Source organism: Guillardia theta (genome assembly GCF_000315625.1).
Source record: "Guillardia theta CCMP2712 unplaced genomic scaffold GUITHscaffold_174, whole genome shotgun sequence".
NCBI classification, from domain to species: Eukaryota; class Cryptophyceae; order Pyrenomonadales; family Geminigeraceae; genus Guillardia; species Guillardia theta.
The window spans coordinates 27,059-48,991 of record NW_005434502.1 but is presented as its reverse complement, the minus strand read 5'-3'; the positions used below and the strand labels follow the sequence as shown (position 1 = coordinate 48,991).

The window sequence follows — 21,933 nt, the reverse complement described above, 5'->3', positions numbered from 1 at the left end:
CCAGCTCTAGCTCTAGCTCTAGCTCTAGCTCTAGCGCTAGCTCTAGCTCTAGCTCTAGCTCTAGCTCTAGCTCTAGCGCTAGCTCTAGCTCTAGCTCTAGCTCTAGCTCTAGCTCTAGCTCTAGCTCTAGCTCTAGCTCTAGAGCTCTAGCTCTAGCTCTAGCTCTAGCTCTAGCTCTAGCTCTAGCTCTAGCGCTAGCTCTAGCTCTAGCTCTAGCTCTAGCGCTAGCGCTAGCTCCAGCTCTAGCTCTAGCTCTAGCTCTAGCTCTAGCGCTAGCTCTAGCTCTAGCTCTAGCTCTAGCTCTAGCTCTAGCGCTAGCTCTAGCTCTAGCTCTAGCTCTAGCTCTAGCTCTAGCTCTAGCTCTAGCTCTAGCTCTAGCTCTAGCTCTAGCGCTAGCTCTAGCTCTAGCTCTAGCTCTAGCTCTAGCTCTAGCTCTAGCTCTAGCTCTAGCGCTAGCTCTAGCTCTAGCTCTAGCTCTGGCTCTAGCTCTAGCTCTAGCTCTAGCTCTAGCTCTAGCTCTAGCTCTAGCTCTAGCTCTAGCTCTAGCTCTAGCTCTAGCTCTAGCTCTAGCTCTAGCGCTAGCTCTAGCTCTAGCTCTAGCTCTAGCTCTAGCTCTAGCTCTAGCTCTAGCTCTAGCTCTAGCTCTAGCTCTAGCTCTAGCTCTAGCTCTAGCTCTAGCTCTAGCGCTAGCTCTAGCTCTAGCTCTAGCTCTAGCTCTAGCTCTAGCTCTAGCTCTAGCTCTAGCTCTAGCTCTAGCTCTAGCTCTAGCGCTAGCTCTAGCTCTAGCTCTAGCTCTAGCTCTAGCTCTAGCTCTAGCTCTAGCTCTAGCTCTAGCTCTCGCTCTAGCTCTAGCTCTAGCTCTAGCTCTAGCTCTAGCGCTAGCTCTAGCTCTAGCTCTAGCTCTAGCTCTAGCTCTAGCTCTAGCTCTAGCTCTAGCTCTAGCTCTAGCTCTAGCTCTAGCTCTAGCTCTAGCTCTAGCTCTGGCTCTAGCTCTAGCTCTAGCTCTAGCTCTAGCTCTAGCTCTAGCTCTAGCTCTAGCTCTAGCTCTAGCTCTAGCTCTAGCTCTAGCTCTAGCTCTAGCTCTAGCTCTAGCTCTAGCTCTAGCTCTAGCTCTAGCTCTAGCTCTAGCTCTAGCTCTAGCTCTAGCTCTAGCTCTAGCTCTAGCTCTAGCTCTAGCTCTAGAGCTCTAGCTCTAGCTCTAGCTCTAGCTCTAGCTCTAGCTCTAGCTCTAGCTCTAGCTCTAGCTCTAGCTCTAGCTCTAGCTCTAGCTCCAGCTCTAGCTCTAGCTCTAGCTCTAGCTCTAGCTCTAGCTCTAGCTCTAGCTCTAGCTCTAGCTCTAGCTCTAGCTCTAGCTCTAGCTCTAGCTCTAGCTCTAGCTCTAGCTCTAGCTCTAGCTCTAGCTCTAGCTCTAGCTCTAGCTCTAGCTCTAGCTCTAGCTCTAGCTCTAGCTCTAGCTCTAGCTCTAGCTCTAGCTCTAGCTCTAGCTCTAGCTCTAGCTCTAGCTCTAGCTCTAGCTCTAGCTCTAGCTCTAGCTCTAGCTCTAGCTCTAGCTCTAGCTCTAGCTCTAGCTCTAGCTCTAGCTCTAGCTCTAGCTCTAGCTCTAGCTCTAGCTCTAGCTCTAGCTCTAGCTCTAGCTCTAGCTCTAGCTCTAGCTCTAGCTCTAGCTCTAGCTCTAGCTCTAGCTCTAGCTCTAGCTCTAGCTCTAGCTCTAGCTCTAGCTCTAGCTCTAGCTCTAGCTCTAGCTCTAGCTCTAACGTTTTGCTCTAGCTCTAGCTCTGGCTCTGGCTCGAGCTGGAGCTGGAGCTCTAGCTCTAGCTTTAGCTCAAATTTTGGTTCTAGCTCCTTGGCACTGATGGATCTACTCAATCTCACGGACTCATGCACGTCAGGAAAGTTATGATATATGTACAAAGGAAGCTAAGTTTCTCGTATCTTTCTTTCAGAGGTTTTTTTCTCTTGCTCTTGCGGTCTGTCAAGCATGGTCAGCTAACCGTCAGAGACTGGAGAGGGCGAGGCGACCTGACGGCAGTGAAGGTACTCATGGTTCTTCTGAAGTCTGGCATCGCCTTCATCGCGTTGGCCTTACGCATGGTCAGCTGGTCCATTTGCTGAAATCGATAAGTCAGACTAGTTAGCAACCAGGTTTCATCGCCAACCCTCGTAAGGTTCTGCGCTGCCGCTTCCTCATGCTTGTGCGCGGGGGCGGAAGGAGTTCTAGAGAAAGCCATGTTGCTGGCAGCAGGGGAGGAAGGCATCCTGTTGATCATGCTACCAAAACCCATGATTGCCCTCTTAGGATTCGGTTTTGAATCCAAAAGCGGAGAAAGCAAAGCCTGTTGGATGTTTCCCGTCAAGAAGAAGAGCATGAGACAAGGATGATACCGAGGTTGCTGATTCTCTTTTGTTTGGTTCAATGGTCAGCAGCCCTTTGATCAAGACCATCGTGTCCTCGCATGTCTGCCATCAGAATGGGTAAGCGAATGATGATGAAAAACAACTGCTCTACCTGACTGACTTCTTCATCAGATGGTTCAGTCTTGTCCGACCGACGGCAACGGTCCTTGGTGCATGCAGTCGACACAATGTCCTCTATTCTAGACTGTAATCTAGGCCAAGCTTTGAAGTGCTGATAGCAATCCAGTCTCGACGCGAAGTGATCATCCGCAGTACCGACAAGCTCGAAAACTTTGTACAGCTGATCTGAGTTGTAATTGTAGTGGGTCACAATGTCACATGTGCAGTTGTCTTCGATATTGCCCATGAGAGGGCAACGACCGAGCAGCATCTCAAGGATTAAAACCCCTACAGACCATTCATCTATCTTGGAATTGTACGTTGATGCTCCCATAATCAGTTCTGGTGCACGATACCAAAGTGTAGAAACCTCGTTTCTCACTGTCATGATGTCATCTGAAAATTCACGAGCAAGACCAAAATCTCCCAGTTTGAGTTTCATTTCTTTGAAAACCAAAATATTCGCCGGCTTTATGTCTCGATGCACAACCTTGATGCCATGAAGATACTCCACACCCCTCAGAACATCCCGAGCACAACGAACAATTAATGGCATTGTAAGGCTCCGCTTCTGTTTCTTAATGATGACATGTAAATCTGTAAGGGCCTCTTCGAAAACTATGACTGATGAATCCGCTGCATTACTGCTTTAGATAAAATAGACACAGAAAGGGCAAAATACTCACCCGTAGAACCAAGCATTGCCACCACATTGGGATGCAAACCAACCCTACGCATCATATCGATCTCGCGCTTGAAAGCAGCCCTTCTCTGCTCTCCAGGACTCTCTTTCTTGGCATCCTCGGGGTCCAAATCTGAAGTTCAACATCAGATTGACTCTGAAAGAGCTTTCGAGTATCACCAGGATCAGGCCAGATCACTTTAACGACGACTTCTTGTCCGCTTGCAAGGATTGTAGCTTGCCAAACAGTCCCATAAGACCCTTTGCCTATCTTATCAGAGACCTAGAAAGATAAAATTCAAATGTCCTTGCATGTGATCGAGTAGATGAGCTCTCATTTTACCTCAAGATCGGCGCGTTTGAATTTTTTAAAAGCAGATTTGCTTTCGAGACTCATTTCGGAAGCTTGTTAACTTAACTATGAGATCAAAACAAATCAACGAAATCATACAGAATGAGAAATCAATTGGTAACAACTCGAATTGCTTGCTTAGTATATAACCAAATTGGTTTCATCTATCAGCAATCCTATCTTGTGAAGCGCGCTCTCGTAAAGACTGATGAATTTTGGTGACTAAAATTTGATCTCTGTCGCAGGTTTTCATTAAGATTCTAATTTTTGTCGTGATTGGTTTTTCCAACGATCAAATTGAACCAACCACAAGAAGGGGTAAAATTGCAAGAGGTTCGCTCTTGCTCTTTCTTGCTCAATTTGATGCTAGAACTTATCATTCTCTAAAGATCACTGTACAACCATCTCCCCTCTCCACGCCGACCGAAATCGCATTCTTACGTAATTTTCTTCCTTTGAAAGATTTCAACGTAAACGTCACGTTCCATTCTCAGCAAGACATGATACTTCTACTCTTGTTCGGATCATGATTATCCTAAATTCTTCTCATGTTTTTCTGCAAACATTTTTCAATCACTTCCCATCTTTTGTCTCTCTCTCCCTCTCTCCGCGGGCTTCCCTCTTCTCCTCCGCTCCCAGCTCAGCGGCTCGTCCTCTGTGCAGCGCATCGTGTACCCCGGCAGGGTCAAAGAAAAAAGTCAACAGGTGACCCCACCCCTCCAATACCTGTGCCTTCAGCTTCGACCCTACTACCCCTACCATATCGAATCACTCTAGGTACCAGCACCCCCAATATACGTATGTATTGCAGGGGTGCTTCGTTTCTCTAGTGAAGTACCACCCCACCTCACCGTAAACTTACGTCAGACCACCCGACTCTACCCTGCCTCTCGGACGGTTCGACGGTTACACAGCCCGGCACACTGACCCGGGCCGCCGTGTCAAAGACTCGGCGGCAGTTATGCCAGGCTTCAGTGAAACAGATTACAACTGCCTCAATTGACGAATGTCGGATCCTTTTTTCAATTGGGCCTCGGAACAGCATGCCGCAGCCTGTGCGCTGTCAAGAACGCGAGACTGCACTCTTTGTTGGAACTGCTTCGCTGCCGGGATACTCTGAGATCATTTTCTGTCTACTGAGTTTCTGACAACCGGCCGCTCAGCGGCAGCTCAGTGCCGCCAGTGCCTGGCGGTAGAGAGTAAACAAGTAAAAGTTCCTTCACAAATTTAACTTTAAACTAAGTTAATTTGTGTTTATTAAATTCTATTTTGAAGTTACGTGTTTTTTTTTCAGTGGTCAATCATCCGGGTGACTCGACCCCCCCACTGACCCCCATGAAAATCCTGTCCCGGGGGAGGGGTCATTTTGCCCGTCTCGTGTGGGACTGGGAAGTTAAGTTTCTTGGTACCCGGTACCCACTTCGCCGTCGGTGATCACCGCTCTCCTGCACCATATTACATGACTACTTGGTGGGTGGTAACCCACCCCACTCCATCCCTTGTATGAAGGGCAAGGCATTTCTGACTGATATAAATGTGGAAGTAAAGTTTCTTGGTGCACCAACAAGACCTCGGAAGTTAAGATAAATGTAACGAACGGGGGTACTTGATGATGCTGAGTCGGTGCGATCCTGTTGAAGTCGATGGTAATCCGTAATTGTGACTAAAACAACTCAGTACTGAAATATCTCAACTCCCGGGGGACTGCTCGTCTCTGTCAGATAACTGTAGTACCACAAAGACCTCCGGGGTATCAGCTCTCCGATGGGGGTACTTTTAATGGTGAACGAGAGGGTGGTCTGATGTAGGCTCGCCTTTATATTCCTCCTCCTCTCCTCGCCTGCTCTCGCCCTGCCTCGCGATATGCGTGCTGCTGCTCACCACGCGGCAGCTCTGCTCCTCCTGCTCTCCTCCCTTCCTGGCTCTCATTGCGCCTACAGCTTTGTCAAAGCCGAGGGAAAGGACATCTGCGCCGGTGTCATACCTGATTGCGCAAACTTGAAGGATTGTTCCTCTGCTGCCTACGGGCCGTGCACCGCTGCCTCCCCTGGCCCCTCAGCCTATGTCACAGTCACCCCCGACTCAATGGCATGGATCTACGATATCAACACCTACGCCACCAATGCCAACCAGGTCAACATGATAAATGCTCTGACGAATGTCTCCATCAATGGGTTTGTTTCGAGTAAATCAGGCGTCAAAGAGGGAACTGCAGAGTTTGCATACATGATGGCCGGAGGTCTAGTTGGTAACACTGTTGAAAGCTGCGGCTTTGTTGGCGTGGTCAATGCGATCATGACCAAAGGGGTTATCAGCACCAAGACCATTCCCGTTTCATGGAATGCACCAGACAACCTTCCGTCTGACCACAAAACCTTCAAAAACACTGCAGATTACTGTATCGCTTCTACGTCCAACGGAGCTTGTACCGGAACGAATGTGACATTCGTATCCGGCGACATCGCGTTCATGGCTTACGGCGGAACGATGGGTAGCAAGTACGTTGCGGATCCTAAGGGCACGCATCTCGGCCTCAGACTGAAGATGACGGTGGTAGACAAGAGCCAGACTTCAGCACAGATGACTTTCAACTCCCAATCGAAGAAGCTGAGCGAGATGAGTAACGTCGAGGTCAATGACATCTCCTTCACTCTAGGCGGCAAGCTCATCTCCTTGGTTCTCTCGAAGGGTTTCAACTACGCCACCGCTGGATCAGGCGATCCTGTATCTTTATCGAAGTATGGAAGCGATACCGTGAATATCAGGGCCAACAAAGTAACTGGAGACGACATGTCTGTATACTTTGACATCCTTTTCCCTAAGCAATACTTTCAGACAGCTGGTCAGACGGTCCTCTACGGGTCTGCAGGCGCACCTGCCGTTGGCGCAACATCCACAACTTCTAGCCAGTCTCGATGGGTTGTCGGGCCTCCTACCGTGCCCATTGCTCCCGCTCCTAGTTCCGCAGCTGGCACCCCAGCTTTTATGGCACTCACTCTCATGGTGACCGCCATCGCTGCTCTCTTCACGACAAGAGCATGAAATCGACATTGGAACTTCAACTGCTTGCTCGTCGCGTGACGCTGAGCTCTTTACATCCTGTATACTTTTTAGGAGAACACAGGGAGATCGCACCAGAAAAGCTCTGCGAATAAAACATTGAAAAAACCTAGCAAAGTTGACATTCTTCACACGTCACACATCCTTAATATCAAACATAGTTTTGCCCGCCATTGAGCTTGCTGGCAGTTCAACACAACGAGTCCCAAGCACAGCGTAGGAGCAGGGGACAAGAGGAGAGGCAGGAAGCAAGGTTGGGCTCTATGGGCATCTACTTATCTACTTGCGATGGCATCGATGAAGGCAGTGCCTAGCAGCGGCAGGTTCACTGATAAAATGATACAGGAGGGAGACAGGCTAAGCGATGAGGCCTAAAAAATCTTTTCTTAAGAATCTGTCCTGAAGAATCTGTCCGAGACCCAGCGAGCAGCGAGGTATAATTACTTGAGGCCTGTGAAGCAGCAGGTGAAGTATCAGCAGGCAAAGCAGCAAGCAAAACATCAACAGTTAAAAGTATCAGCAGGTAAAGTAGCAACAAAAACAACTGCAGGTCAAGCATTGGCAGGTCAAGCAGCAGGTGACGCACACAAAGCAGCAGCAGGTGAAGCAGCTGCAGATCAAGCAGCAGCAGGTCAAGCAGCAGCAGGTGAGGCAGCAGCAGGTGAGGCAGCAGCAAGTGAGGATGCAGCTGGTCAAGCATCGGCAGGTGAAGCAGCAGCAGGTCAAGCATCGGCAGCAGATCAAGCAGCAGCAGATCAAGCATCGGCAGGTCAAGCAGCAGGTGACGCACACAAAGCAGCAGCAGGTGAAGCAGCTGCAGGTGAGGCAGCAGCAGGTGAGGCAGCAGCAGGTCAAGCAGCAGCAGGTGAAGCAGCAGCAGGTGAGGCAGGAGCAGGTGAGGCAGGAGCAGGTGAGGCAGCAGCAGGTCAAGCAGCAGGTGAAGCAGCAGCAGGTGAGGCAGCAGCAGGTCAAGCAGCAGCAGGTGAGGCAGCAGGTGAGGCAGGAGCAGGTGAAGTATCAGCAGATGCAGCAGCAGGTGAGGCAGCAGCAGGTGAAGCAGCAGCAAGTGAAGCAGCAGCAGGTGAGGCAGCAGCAGGTCAAGCATCGGCAGATGCAGCAGCAGGTGAAGCAGCAGCAGGTGAGGCAGCAGCAGGTCAAGCAGCAGGTCAAGCAGCAGCAGGTCAAGCAGCAGGAGAAGCAACAACTTGGTAAAGCAGCAGCAGGTCAAGCAGCAGCAGGTCAAGCAGCAGGTGAGGCAGCAGGAGAAGCAACAACTTGGTAAAGCAGCAGCAGGTAAAGCAGCAGCAGGTGAGGCAGCAGCAGGTGAGGCAGCAGCAGGTGAAGCAGCAGCAAGTGAGGCAGCAGCAGGTGAGGCAGCAGCAAGTGAAGCAGCAGCAGGTCGATCAGCAGCAGGTGAGGCAGCAGCAGGTGAGGCAGCAGCAGCAGCAGGTGAAGCAGCAGCAGGTGAGGCAGCAGCAGGTGAAGCAGCAGCAGCAAAGTTGACACTCTTCACACGTCACACATCCTTAATATCAAACATAGTTTTGCCCGCCATTGAGCTTGCTGGCAGTTCAACACAACGAGTCCCAAGCACAGCGTAGGAGCAGGGGACAAGAGGAGAGGCAGGAAGCAAGGTTGGGCTCTATGGGCATCTACTTATCTACTTGCGATGGCATCGATGAAGGCAGTGCCTAGCAGCGGCAGGTTCACTGATAAAATGATACAGGAGGGAGACAGGCTAAGCGATGAGGCCTAAAAAATCTTTTCTTAAGAATCTGTCCTGAAGAATCTGTCCGAGACCCAGCGAGCAGCGAGGTATAATTACTTGAGGCCTGTGAAGCAGCAGGTGAAGTATCAGCAGGCAAAGCAGCAAGCAAAACATCAACAGTTAAAAGTATCAGCAGGTAAAGTAGCAACAAAAACAACTGCAGGTCAAGCATTGGCAGGTCAAGCAGCAGGTGACGCACACAAAGCAGCAGCAGGTGAAGCAGCTGCAGATCAAGCAGCAGCAGGTCAAGCAGCAGCAGGTGAGGCAGCAGCAGGTGAGGCAGCAGCAAGTGAGGATGCAGCTGGTGAGGCAGCAGCAGGTGAAGCAGCAGCAAGTGAAGCAGCAGCAGATCAAGCAGCAGCAGGTGAGGCAGCAGCAAGTGAGGCAGCAGCAGCAGCAGGTGAGGCAGCAGCAGGTGAGGCAGCAGCAGGTGAGGCAGCAGCAGGTGAAGCAGCAGCAGGTGAGGCAGCAGCAGGTGAAGCAGCAGCAGGTGAGGCAGCAGCAGGTGAGGCAGCAGGTGAGGCAGCAGCAGGTGAGGCAGCAGCAGGTGAAGCAGCAGCAGGTGAAGCAGCAGCAGGTCAAGCATCGGCAGATGCAGCAGCAGGTGAGGCAGCAGCAGGTGAAGCAGCAGCAGGTGAAGCAGCAGCAGGTGAAGCAGCAGCAGGTGAAGCAGCAGCAGGTCAAGCAGCAGCAGGTGAGGCAGCAGCAGGTGAAGCAGCAGCAGGTGAAGCAGCAGCAGGTGAGGCAGCAGCAGGTAAAGCACAACAGTGAGGCAGCAGCAGGTGAGCAGCAGGTCAAGCAGCAGCAGGTGAGGCAGCAGGAGAAGCAACAACTTGGTAAAGCAGCAGCAGGTCAAGCAGCAGCAGGTCAAGCAGCAGGTGATGCAGCAGGAGAAGCAACAACTTGGTAAAGCAGCAGCAGGTCAAGCAGCAGCAGGTGAAGCAGCAGCGGGTGAGGCAGCAGCAGGTGAGGCAGCAGCAGGTGAGGCAGCAGCAGGTGAGGCAGCAGCAGGTCAAGCAGCAGCAAGTGAAGCAGCAGCAGGTCAAGCAGCAGCAGGTGAGGCAGCAGCAGGTGAGGCAGCAGCAGCAGCAGGTGAGGCAGCAGCAGGTCAAGCAGCAGCAGGTGAAGCAGCAGCAGGTGAAGCGGCAGGTGAGGCAGCAGCAGGTGAGGCAGCAGCAGGTCAAGCATCAGTACATGAAGCAGCAGGAGAAGCAACAACTTGGTAAAGCAGCAGCAGGTGAGGCAGCAGGTGAGGCAGCAGGTGAGGCAGCAGCAGGTGAGGCAGCAGCAGGTCAAGCGGCAGCAGGTGAGGCAGCAGCAGGTGAGGCAGCAGCAGGTCAAGCAGCAGCAGGTCAAGCAGCAGCAGGTCAAGCATCGGCAGATGCAGCAGCAGGTGAAGCAGCAGCAGGTGAAGCAGCAGCAGGTGAAGCAGCAGCAGGTCAAGCATCGGCAGGTGAAGCAGCAGCAGGTGAGCCAGCAGTATATCAAGCATCGGCAGATGAAGCAGCAGGTCAAGCAGCAGGAGAAGGAACAACTTGGTAAAGAAGCAGCAGGTGAAGCAGCAGCAGGTGAGGCAGCAGCAGGTGAGGCAGCAGCAGGTCAAGCAGCAGGTGAGGCAGCAGGTCAAACATCAGTAGGTGAAGCAGCAGCAGGTGCAGCAGCAGGTGAGGCAGCAGCAGGTGAGGCAGCAGCAGGTGAGCCAGCAGGGAAAGCTGCAGGTACAGGAAGATTTGAGGTATATAGGAAGGAAAGAGACGCGCATCTAACACCCCTCAGAGCGAGATAGCATTGCGATAGCTCGCGAGATCTTTCTTAACAAAAGACTCATATGTTTGTGAGGTTTACTTGTCTGTACAATTCGACTTGGAAATCTCAGCGGCCTGCTATACTCTCTGATGCAACAAACGTGCAACTTCTGCCTGCCAACTGTGATCCTTGTGCTACAGCCTTAGACTCATCGACAGGTAGCAGCGTCTCTCACCTGGCCAATTGTTGTCACCGAGCAGCTCTATGGACCACCGTGCATGAGCAGTGTACTATGGTTCTCCGCAACAAGCATGGTCCCACCAACAGACTCATGGGCGACCTCTGGCTCCCTGGCCACTCCACCCACACCTGGAATGGGCTGGTTCTGGACTTTACCATGACTCATCCCTACAACAGCAGCGGCAGCCCCGTCGGACTTTGGTGTGCCTCAGTGTGTGCCCCTGGTGTGCCTGCAGCACCGGCCTGCACTGGGCCTGCCCAGGGGGGCCTGCCCAGCCGCCTGCCCAGCCGCCTGCCCACGGGGGTGGAACTCGCGATAAAAGGGTCTAGGACCGGTGTCTTTCCCTCAATGATAGAGGGTATGTTGATGGGGAGGGGGTGGGTAAGTTTGCAGGAAATCGCAATGGCAGCCAGGCCGCGACCAGGTTTAAGGATGATTAAAGCAAAAAGCGCGATGATGACAATTGTCAAAACCTCACAGTCTATCAGAGAAATGTGAGTTCTATCTCATGATACCAATGATTCGGATGTCACTATCGCTCTTTTTAATGTTTTCTACTTTTCGTATACCTCTTTTTCGACTTGCAACCAGCAATGTCACGTAATCCCCGAAACCCGGGCATGTTACCATTGAGGCCTCCATCCCATTGTGCTGATTTAGCATAAATTCGTCTTCGCCTGTTCTTATGTGTGCTGTTCTCAGCTTCCCCGTCATTATCTGATCCATTCCGTACGTTGAAAGTGTCCCGTTCATGCGGTTGGCTGAGGACAATTCGTTTTTTCGAATGCTCGTACACAAAGGGCAGGTCAGGGTCCACCTTTTTACATAACTCTGTGCAAGCCTGATTGAATTTTCTCAAGAAATCCTTCTTGTTCAGATGGCCAATCAATGACCACAGATTCTCCACACTATCGGTGCAGAGAGTTCGTGAGTTGAAGTCATAGTCTCCGTCTCCAAGCACATGTCTCTTATTTTTCACGTACTGCTGTACTTGCAGATGAGTATCAATTGCCACTATGAAACCTTCAAACGCGACAGAAGATAATCCTTTCACGTGTTTCTGGCTGACCGTGGTCCAGTCGATCCCTTCCAACAACCAACTCCGAGCTTCGCGTACTAGACGTATCCTCTCTGAAACTGTCAGACCTCTTTGATCGAATGCTTTGTGAAGGCCAGACATACTTTCTGCCATTCTGGCTGTCGCTTCATGCCCTTCTGCCTTCAGTAGACTGATGGCTTTTTCACTGAACATCTTCAGCATGATATCCACAGATTGTGGATCGGCGGTTCCATCGACCTCCATCTGAGACATCCATGATGGATTCTTCTTGGCGATATCACTGTAAGCTTTATGCCATATCTTGGCTTCCGGTGAAGACGATTGTGACTTCCCTGATCCAATCGAATGCCTGACATTCTTCAACAAGTGGTTAATGCACGGTGAGAAGAATAACAACTTCTTGGTGATAGGAGAGATGACGGGATTGGACAGCCATTCGTCAAATTTAAAGCGGATCTTGTTTTCATCCAGCTCATTTAGCCCATCTGCTATCCTTCGCTCCATCTCCCATGGAGTGTATGTTTCTTCCTCATCTTGATTGTCATTGGCTAATGACAGAACTTCTTCGTATCCATACCTTCGGCAAAATATTTTCAGCCTACAGAACATGTCTTTCAAGGTCAATCTTGGCCTCTTGCTCGTGCTACATCTTAGCGTCTTCTCATTCTGAACCTGCCATATGGCCTGGTTGCGTCGCAATTGCAAAACAAAATTTTTGATATCTCTCATCTCCGGCACATCCATGTGTACCATTCCCGACTGAGGTGTGACTGACAATGACGACAGGTCTTCCCCATCGTATTCATCGGCATTGTTCAAGGTGCACTCACTCTCAATGTCGTGCTCTGAAATTGGAGGCTCGAACTTGAATAGCCCTGAAATGTATGCAGCAATAGAGGAACATAGAGTTCGATCATCCATACTGGTTGCCTAAATCTGCTTCGCAATCTTCGAATTCTTTACAAAAACCAGCATTGATCATCGTCTTGTCCATCGCCAACACGTGGATACCATCTACAAGGTTAGTACTCATCATTTCGCTGTAATTGTCCAAAATTTCGCTACATATTCTTGACCTTTTCACATCTCGTGTTTTCATGTCAGCACTTTGATGCTTGCAAAGAGTAGAGATGCATGGCAGAGGCAAGTTATGTAAAGCCTGATCAGAATGGAAATTGTCTGTAAACTTGTTCCCTGGCCCTGACAGGAACCGCAACATTGTCGCATTGCCAAGGTTTTTGAGTGTTGATGCGAAACTGATAATCTCCGGGGAGAATCTCATGCCCCTCGAATCTTTCGCTCTAAAACTTTGACGACACCAATCCATTACCAAGTACGGCATGATTTTGTGTGTTGTTCTGAAAGCGTCGATATCATTACTGGCAAACATCACCAATTCAGAAACTACATCTGGCAATCCACAAGCATGTAAGTTTGAAACTGCTCTTTCGACATTGCATATCGCAGAGAACTCATGCTCCGATGTTTTCTTTTGTGCTTGACACAGAGAGTCGTGCTCACTCAGAATCCTTCGGATGATTTCACATCGGGTGTTGCCATCAAGGGTTCTGAACGTTTCACAAACTGTCTGAATGAACAGCTCGGAGTCTGCCTTGGTGTGCTTCTTTGGGGGACATGGATCAACATGCTCATCCGACAATTTTGCATATCTGCAGAATGATCACACTACAGAGAGGGGAAGAAAGCAACATCACAGACTTACCGCAAAAAGTAATCGTGAATCGTGGATTGTAATGAATTCAAATCTTCGAAATGTGAGGTAGACCACTTTTCGATTCGGGAAAAAAGAGTTCGATGCTTTCTGTGCATATTACCAAGCTGTGTACGAAGTCGATTTAAATGCTCATAAATAGCAGTGGTTCCTGCATGTGGATTTCCAGATGCTTGTTTTTCGAAAACCTTGGTGTAATAGTAGAGAAAGCATTTCGCAAACCCTTCTGATGTATGTCCGTAAACATCTCCAAGGACTTTTAGCTTCTTTTGGACTTCAAACAAGGATACAGAACGAAGACTTAACTTCAGATGCTGGGTCGCTGAAGTGAGAAGATTGTTGTCTTCACACTCCAAAGACAAAGTTGCATGATCTTGACATTGCAAGAAATCCAACAGCTTGAAAACCAAGGTATCATCCCACTTCGAGAGCAAAATCCGCTTAGAACCACACTCATCCTTTTGGGTTTTGAATAAATGTACACAAGTTGTGCAAACAGGCACACCTTGCCATCTTCGAACACTGGCCTTCTTTCTTGGTTTTTGGCATGATTGGCATGTTTCGGTCTTCCGCACCTTCGGCTTGCCCATGGCGAGGGGGGTCACAGGTTTGCCCGCCAAAAATCGGATTTGAATTTTGTTGTGATACCCTGCCATGGCATGCAGAACCCCCTGAAAAAACTGCCATAGCGCCCCACACAGACCGCATGGAGGCGAAGCGGGGGGGGGGGGGTATTTAACTAATTATTTGTACTGTTTAATTCACCGACCAGGGGTTGGCCCGCCTGTCAATTCGAACATAGTAGTTCTACCCCCGTGCCGCCTGCCGTCATTTCGGCATATGCGCGGGGACGAGGGTTAAAACGAGGTGCCAACGGCCATGCTCTCGTAGTTATGAGGGACGAAACAATGAGGACGTAGGAGGCAAGAGGACAGAAGACGTCTTGTTGAAAGAAGGTGAGACATAGTTCAGAGAAGAAGATGAAAGAAAGGTGGTCCTCAAGAGAGTAAGATGGATGCCTGTCATGCGCTGAAGGGGACCCACTGACTGGCTGTGAAGAAGCACCAGTGTTGAGGGCTGCTGTTGAAACAGCAATGTCGTCCTTGAGGCTTCCGAGACAGGGGGGAGGAGTTACAAACGCCAAGCGAGTAACTCTCGATTCATTCGAAAAGATTACCAGTGAGGATGCGAAGCAATCGCACAAGGGCAAGGAAACCTTGAACGTGAATGATATCCCCTCGCCGACTCAACGATCAGCTAGACCTAAGACTGCCATGCCCCGTAAGCTCGACCACTTTGGAATATTCAACACCAGCACCTCACGTCCCGATCCTCCATGCGAGAGAAGCAGCGAGCGAGAGGAATTTACGAACCCGCCTCCTGTACGATCATCGCCAACTGCCGAGCAGCAATCGTCCTCCCGACGGATGGTCACGACTCCAAGAAGCACAGAGAGGACTCAAGTTCGTCCCATGTCTGCTCCATCATCCATCAAGCGAGCTCAGCATGGAGTTTCTGCTGTTGCTGATGGCTTGGTCGGCAAGTCAGTTTTGCGACCTGGCACCAGCGAAAGGTTTGTGAAGTATATCATCATGCTGATCCTTTGGGGCTGATCAGTCATTTGCACAGCTCTCAGCTACAAAGCAGGTTGTCGAAGTTCCAGTCTGTCTTCCAAAACAAGAACGCAGCAAAATTCTCGTTAATGAGCAAAGCTTTTCGAAGTGGTGAGGGAGAGAGGGGAGATGTTATCAGCTGAGTTGATTGTTTTCCAGTGGATGCAGATAAAAACGGCATCCTTGGGAGAAATGAGATCGTTCACATGATGCAGTCGCTTGACATACCCGCGGAAGAAAAAGTTGTCGACCGTTTGATGTCAAAGTGCTCGTCAAGTGTTGGAATGACGTTGCAAGATTTCCGTAAACTCTTGTGGGTGGATGAGACGGTGGGATGCTACATAGACGATCGGTTGAACAAAAGAGAAGACGTAAGATCTCAATCAAGCAGTCCGTCTTGTTCTCATGTCGTTACAGGCCCGAGGTGACAACGAAAATCAAAAATACTTGTGGACACCTGCTGTGAGCGTCGGGAAATATATTGGAAGTATCAACGACACATTGGTAATTCTCAGATCTTTTCTCTCTTCTTTAAACTTGGTATGTTTGGTCAGGAGGCTGACAAGAGGGATGAGGGACACAATCATCCCAGGATTGACTTTAACTTCTCATCGGTATGACGAGGTGGATCGGTTTGATGCGCTGAAATTCCCTTGTAAGGTTCGATATGATATTCTTTCATTCAATCAGCAAAAAGGAGATGAGAATGCCATCATAAAGCTACCTGTGAAGAAACGACCTGCTCTGTTCGAGAATCCGATTCCCTTCGGACGAAGGCGAAAATTTATCTTTGATTGATTCATGTTGCTTGCTCAAGGCGATTGCAGGGTGGCATATGACAGAGGAGACACGCCTTGGAATCTCATCTCTCTCAAGCTTAAACCCGACCCATCATCGCCCTCACATGCGGAGAAGAACGACAGGTCCGCACAGGCGTTGTTGGATTCCCTCACTCTTACATTTGATTGCACACCAGTTACATTCAAGCTCCTATTCGATTATTTACCTTTGCGAGTAAGCCTCTCAACTTGAATTCGAAGAATGACCGTCTGATTGGCTGGTTGCCCCAGGAATCCAAAAAGGAGAATTTCCCACGCAGAATGGACTAAAGCTCACCAGCACAACCTACTAGGCCATCCCTGAAATTGGTACCAGGTAGAGTCTAGGCCATGACTTAATCTTACCGCTCAGTAAGAAGAATAAATAACACATTATTGATTGACCGATACTCCCCACCTCAAAACGCTAGACAACAAGTCAAGTGGACAGCTCATGATGTCTGTTTCATCGCTTATCTCGCTATTATGTTCGTCTGCTGTACGACATCGTCACAAGTGCGATGCTCTTCTGAGACATCATCACGCCTTCTCTAGAACGCATCCATGATGATGGTTTCCTGACCCCTCTGTCAGGCTCTCCCTTTTGAGCACGGAATAGCCAGGAGGATTTTTAGTATTGATCCAGGAGATCGAAGCCGATGTTGAACAGAGTTGTGTTGCTAGGAGGAACCCAGTTGCTAGGAGGGATCCAGTTGGTAGGAGGGATCCAGCTGCTAGGAGGGATCCAGTTGCTAGGAGGGATCCAGTTGCTAGGAGGGATCCAGCTGCTAGGAGGGATCCAGTTGCTAGGAGGGATCCAGCTGCTAGGAGGGATCCAGCTGCTAGGAGGGATCCAGCTGCTAGGAGGGATCCAGCTGCTAGGAGGGATCCAGCTGCTAGGAGGGATCCAGTTGTTAGGAGGGATCCAGTTGCTAGGAGGGATCCAGTTGCTAGGAGGGATCCAGTTGCTAGGAGGGATCCAGCTGCTAGGAGGGATCCAGCTGCTAGGAGGGATCCAGTTGCTAGGAGGGATCCAGTTGCTAGGAGGGATCCAGTTGCTAGGAGGGATCCAGTTGCTAGGAGGGATCCAGCTGTTAGGAGGGATCCAGTTGCTAGGAGGGATCCAGTTGCTAGGAGGGATCCAGTTGTTAGGAGGGTCTCGACTACCCCACTATCTTACCTTTCATCACCCCACCCTTCTCCCCTTTGAACGTACCCACCCCTCCTTTGCATCTCTTCTACCCCCCTGCTTTCTCTTGCAAGGGACAGCAGTCAGAAACTACCGTTCAGAGACCTCCCCCCTACCCCTCCACCCCTCCAGTCTCAACACGTTTCATTAGGACCCCACCCCTCTCCGTTATAAAGATGTCCCCAAAGAAACTTGGCGGGGGATGGTCAAGCCGTGGCTTGCATCGCCTAGGGGGTTAGGGGTGGGGTGGTTTCATCGGAGCGGATTGAACTGGAGGAGGGTGGGTGGATGGCAGGATTGGGGACGGTGGCCTCAGGGGGTCGATGGGGTGGCGGGTATGAGGAGCGGGAGAATGGCCTGAGCATGAGGGCGGGGGAGGAGGAGGAGGAGGAGGAGGGAGGGCCAGCAGCTTGATTAAATGACTGAGCGAGAGAGAGAAGGGGAGGGAGAACTTCTCTGTCCATTGTCATGAAGGACCTACATGGCAATAGAGATTGAGGAAAAGATTAGATCAAGAGCAGAAAATATTGTACCATAGGACTAAGTTTGAAAGATGTTCAAAAGCAACTAATCTGGTTTTACATTTTATTCTGGTGTACGAGTTATGATATCAAACTCATCTATTTTTGGGCAAAGGGAGCATTCCATTCCTCGAGAGGAGTCGCCGAAAAGGATGCGGAAGAAGGAATTTCTTGATTGTGTGGAAGAGTCCATATCATCTGACAACTATTGATGCAGATCGATTCTGTTGCATCTCTCAATGAGATTGCTGAGAGAGATCGCATCATGCTGCACAACAGCCTTCTGAGCACTCCATCCAAGTCTCTCAACGGCAGCCATGCTGGGACCCCCGACGCCAGTCCCTTTCGGTTGCTTTACCAAACCCCGCGGAGAGATGTGAGATTAAGCCCATGCATCAAGTCGCTCTGACGAGCTCTCGCCAGATTAGCTCCATCTCCCCCAACGTCTTTGCTTCCCTCCAGATGCAGGTATCTTGCCATTCTCTCTACTGAAATGAGATTGATCCGTGGGTGTTTAGAACGAAAATTCTGAAATGCATCTACTTTCAAGCTCACTGCATAGGACGAGCAAGAGCGATTTTCTTGCTCAGCTTGTCCTGTTTGGCTTGGACAAAGATTGGGAGCTGCTTTCGAGTGTGGGGATAAACAGTTTGAATGACCTGCGCAACTTAAGGAACCTGAAAAGTCTAGGGCTTCCGAGTAGAGTAGAAACAAGATTAGCTCAATTGTTCGACCAAATGCTGTCGATCAAGTCAATGCGCCAAGTATGAATGTTGATCTTATCTTGTGTGCAGCTAATAGAATGCTTCCAGGATGATGGACAAATAAGCCATGACAAAAATCCAAGATCACCAAGTTTCGATGAAGATGACCCCAACGTTTACTCCGATTATCAGCAACCTCGAGCGAATCAAGCATTGTTGGAATCATCGATGCATTACCCAAATTCTGACAAACAGAAAAACGAATCCAAGAATTATGAATCGGACATGGTATTGACTTGTAACTCAGTATAGCATCTCAAAGTGTAAGAAATATTCAACAGGAAGACATTACGATCTCATTTAAACCCAAGATCAACCTTAGGAAAGGGGAGAAGGTGTTGTCCAGGAATCTTCATATTCTCTTGTCTAAGCGTTTTCAAGGTCAAGTTAGTTTTGGCTGGTTTTCATGGCGAAGACCTGAATAACATCCAAGTGACTTCTACCCCCTTTGGCTCTTTCGTAGAAGCATCTTGGTATCGTGAAACCAAGGAGTTGGCTTTGGTAATTTCTGAAATTCAAGTAACTGATGCCTAAACTTGAGACAGATAGTGAATTCGGAGATACCGGCGCATGAATCTGTCAGCATAGTGATTCCATCGTCTTATGGGATCAAGAAAGAATCAAAATCTCAAGGCCAATCGAATGAAAGTGAGGCAACACTTGGAGGTTCCATGCCATTGCAATCTGTTCAGGCAAAACCCGTCACTCCGAGTATGCTCGTCGGCTTGTTCCACAGTGAATGAAACTGAAGGTTTGAACAGGCATTGATCCTACACTAGAAAAGCGACTCCGTGCCAATCAGAGGCGTATAGACTTCCTCAAGAAGGAATCCTCGGGTTCTTTGAAGGATCTCTCCAAACATCATGACAAGGAGCCAACCGATGTACGATGAATTCTCACTTTCGACGCAATTTGCCTTACACATTTACAGAATGCGGAGAACATATCGTCTAATAGTTTAGACAAGCATCAAAAAGTGGTCCATAACATTCGAAAAGAGCAGGAGGAAATGATGTCTGAATTGATGGTGAATGCTAAGTTTCTCTGATGTTGAATGATATTCTTGAGACAGAGTCTGAATAGTGAAGGACCGGAGACAAATCCAGAAGTCCAAGAATTCTTTGACATACCTGAATCTGATGACGGTCTTGAAAATGAGGCTTCTGCAATAATTTGGGATGGGGCAACGCAGGCAGAATGGGCAAGAAAACTTTTGAATCAGCGAATAACTGAAGTCAAAAAGATGGTAAACGTCGATGAAATCTCAAATCAGATTGCAGATCAATGCAAGTCAGCACGGGAACTATTACAAAATCTACCAGCAAGGGAACAGTCTGAATCGAAGTTTGATCCTGACACTGTCGCACAACAGGCGCAGTGGGCGAAGAACCAGCTTGAAAATCTACCTCAGAAGGAGAGCGCGAGGAAGTTCGATCCTGACAGTGTCGCACAACAGGCGCAGTGGGCGAAGAACCAGCTTGAAAATCTACCTCAGAAGGAGAGCGCGAGGAAGTTCGATCCTGACAGTGTTAGCAACGACAATACTGATTCAAATGCAAGCACCTCGGAGTCTTTGTTCGTGGATGCACATTCACATATGCTGATCGGGCAGGAGGAAATGGTAGCAAGAGGGGCAAGGGAAATGGTTGGGTCACAACCTTGAATAGCAACCGTGATGATCCATTGCTCGCTTCAAGATACAGATGAAATGCTGGAATTAGCGCATCGATATTTCAATGTTCAGTCGTCCTGAAGACTTGAATTTCCCTTCATTGATTGGTGATATAGCAGGATGGAGGACTGTGAGTAGCAACATTGAATCATGGCTGGCTGAATGTACTATAAAGACATTAAAAACAAACAATACCTTTAACTTTCTTCGGTGCAAATTTACATGTAAAGGCCAACTCCGATGAAGGTACCAGACTCTCAATCGTCATCTGGTCCCAGCGGTTGAATCTTTGCAGATTCTCGTTGCGGTGGAAGGACAAGTGGGTACGACAAGAAGGAATGGACCTGAGAAACGTCAGGGCGAGCAGGCAGCTGACAGGTCCACCTCATGGATCATATCTGACAGAGCCGGGTAGACAGCCTTTCCGTTGATGCGCCACGAGTAACCCCCGGTCTTCACGAATACCTTCCAGAGCTACGTCAGCTCCCCGACCCCAGCTGATCCTCAGTCAAGGAGTCGTACCTTAGCACTCTTAATCTGCCGCCCTGCCGAGCACCATTGGATGGCGAAGTTGCCGGGAGATGCGCTGTATCGAACAACGAAGACCCCAGGGTCCGCAGAGCTGAGAAGATAGCATGCTTCCTTCTTTCGCCGTCACAGCTCACAGCAAGGGCGCCAGCAGCAAGCACCTGATAGTTGAGATGAGGTTTGAACCATTCTGGCAGGCTCCGACTAGCCCCAGTCAGCAGAGCGATCTCTGCAGTGCTCTCGTCAGATCCTCCCGGTCACCTGCACTTCTCCTCTGACCCGCAAGTTTGAGAGCGTCGATGAAACCGTTCCCAGCCTCCTGCCACGAGAAGTTCTCGACTTCCTTCCAACGGCATGGAGGAAGCCACCTATCGATGAAGGACTGAGGGCAGGCCGTCATCCCGTCGCAGCCAAGTCACCATCACCTGGATCTCGTAGCAGGACACACAGTCCTCGATCCCCACGCACATCAAGCTGGCCATAAACTGCGACTGCCATGACGACAGAAGCTGCATCCCGAGATTTCTCAGCTCATTCTGAACGGCCGCAATCCACTAAAGATGAGAAGATAAGAAGGCGGAGAGTTGAAGTCACTTCCTACCTCACGGATCTTGATGCAAGGGCGATTATGAAAGTAAGACCTCCACACCATCTGAGCGAAAGGATCTCTTATGATGAAAGATTTGTCGTAGTCCGTCACTTGTCTGAACTGGATGGTCACTTCCAGCCCCAGATCCTTGGCGAGTCTCAAGCATCTGCAAGTGCCGTGTCAACACAGAGGAGGAAAAAGGATGTAGTATCAAGACGAGGCCGAAGATATGGGAAGAGGAGAAGGGAAGAGGAGAAGGCAGAAGATATAGGAAAAGGAGGAAGAAGGTAGAGGAGGAGGAGGTAGAAGATGTAGGATCAGGAGGCAAATGGTAGAGGAGGAAGAGGAGGAGGAGGAGGAGGAGGAGGACCTGTGATTGAGTCGCAAGACCTCGCTCTCGATCACTGACCGATGCCAACTCAGTTCACTCACCCTCTTCTCGGGGTCTTGGATCCCCCACTCCTCCAGATCGAACCGCAGCTTGAGCAGCGTGTCCTCCATGAAGCGAACTCGCTCCAGTATCTTCCATGGATGAAGGTCGCACCGCACCATTGTATCCTTGCCACTCCACCTCCTCAGCTTGGCGGTGACGGGATGAGGGATGTTGGGTCTTCGGAGCACAAGGTTCACTTCTGTTCCCACTCTGCCTAGGTAGATGTTGGCCATGTCCTGAAAGCTCATCTCCTGCACCTCCTCGCCGTTCACCTTCTTGAGCACGTCGCCTACCCGAATGTCGGAGCTCTCAGCCGGCGAACCTCGTTCGATGGTTTCAACCGCGAAGGAGCCATCCTTCAAGACGGTGAAGAGGATGCCGACGCCGACGGGTCTACTGCTGACGTACTCCTCTGCATGCTCACACAGCCTCTGCGCCCATCGTCCATGCTCAGCGACACATAGAGCGTTGTGAAGAGGGACCCCAGCCTCCTTCAGCTCTGCTACCAGCCTGGCGAGATGCACGGCCACTCGTCGGACTTTAGCCACGCGCTCATCTCGGACCGTCACTCCCTTCACCTCCCAGAGCTTCATGCCCTTCTCATCTGCCCCGCGCTTCCCTCCCTCCTCTCCTCCTGCCATGGAAGGGACC

The 21,933-nt window shown here is 49.9% G+C and overlaps 6 protein-coding genes across 6 annotated transcripts; 3 read left to right on the top strand and 3 right to left on the bottom strand.

Annotated features, from left to right (window-relative positions):
- Positions 1-2,779: 2,779 nt before the first annotated feature.
- Positions 2,780-3,136, bottom strand: GUITHDRAFT_55969 (hypothetical protein; the record flags this gene model as incomplete). Its single annotated transcript, XM_005820511.1, has 1 exon — positions 2,780-3,136. A coding segment is annotated over one exon (357 nt), but the record flags the coding sequence as incomplete, so codon positions are not given.
- A 2,275-nt stretch (positions 3,137-5,411) lies between these two features.
- GUITHDRAFT_120225 (hypothetical protein) lies at positions 5,412-10,214 on the top strand (the record flags this gene model as incomplete). Its single annotated transcript, XM_005820510.1, has 14 exons — positions 5,412-6,551; positions 6,798-6,861; positions 7,000-7,121; positions 7,174-7,269; positions 7,315-7,788; positions 7,832-7,858; positions 7,902-8,072; positions 8,179-8,242; positions 8,381-8,502; positions 8,555-9,184; positions 9,228-9,254; positions 9,298-9,525; positions 9,614-9,944; positions 10,153-10,214. The coding sequence occupies 14 exons, from the start codon at positions 5,412-5,414 to the stop codon at positions 10,212-10,214; spliced, it is 3,558 nt and encodes a 1,185-aa protein (XP_005820567.1).
- A 1,340-nt stretch (positions 10,215-11,554) lies between these two features.
- Positions 11,555-12,352, bottom strand: GUITHDRAFT_155985 (hypothetical protein; the record flags this gene model as incomplete). The annotated part of the gene is made up of 2 exons (XM_005820509.1): positions 11,854-12,352; positions 11,555-11,705 (listed from the first exon to the last, which is right to left on the bottom strand). A coding segment is annotated over exon 1 (323 nt), but the record flags the coding sequence as incomplete, so codon positions are not given.
- Positions 12,353-14,020: 1,668 nt separating this feature from the next.
- GUITHDRAFT_166415 (hypothetical protein) lies at positions 14,021-15,989 on the top strand. The gene is made up of 9 exons (XM_005820508.1): positions 14,021-14,728; positions 14,785-14,879; positions 14,928-15,139; positions 15,186-15,272; positions 15,323-15,382; positions 15,429-15,544; positions 15,596-15,691; positions 15,745-15,782; positions 15,839-15,989. Exons 1-9 carry the CDS (start codon positions 14,250-14,252, stop codon positions 15,898-15,900), a joined length of 1,245 nt encoding a protein of 414 aa, XP_005820565.1. The 5' UTR covers positions 14,021-14,249; the 3' UTR covers positions 15,901-15,989.
- Positions 15,990-16,245: 256 nt separating this feature from the next.
- Positions 16,246-19,723, top strand: GUITHDRAFT_147809 (hypothetical protein; the record flags this gene model as incomplete). The annotated part of the gene is made up of 13 exons (XM_005820507.1): positions 16,246-16,742; positions 17,071-17,110; positions 17,514-17,672; positions 17,720-17,764; positions 17,887-18,060; positions 18,091-18,288; positions 18,342-18,395; positions 18,442-18,561; positions 18,606-18,708; positions 18,822-18,943; positions 18,992-19,087; positions 19,253-19,306; positions 19,433-19,723. The coding sequence occupies 13 exons, from the start codon at positions 16,246-16,248 to the stop codon at positions 19,721-19,723; spliced, it is 1,953 nt and encodes a 650-aa protein (XP_005820564.1).
- A 363-nt stretch (positions 19,724-20,086) lies between these two features.
- Positions 20,087-21,923, bottom strand: GUITHDRAFT_120222 (hypothetical protein; the record flags this gene model as incomplete). Its single annotated transcript, XM_005820506.1, has 7 exons — positions 20,087-20,197; positions 20,255-20,377; positions 20,422-20,489; positions 20,540-20,579; positions 20,686-20,814; positions 20,862-21,015; positions 21,259-21,923. 7 exons carry the CDS (start codon positions 21,921-21,923, stop codon positions 20,087-20,089), a joined length of 1,290 nt encoding a protein of 429 aa, XP_005820563.1.
- Between the last annotated feature and the right edge of the window lie 10 nt (positions 21,924-21,933).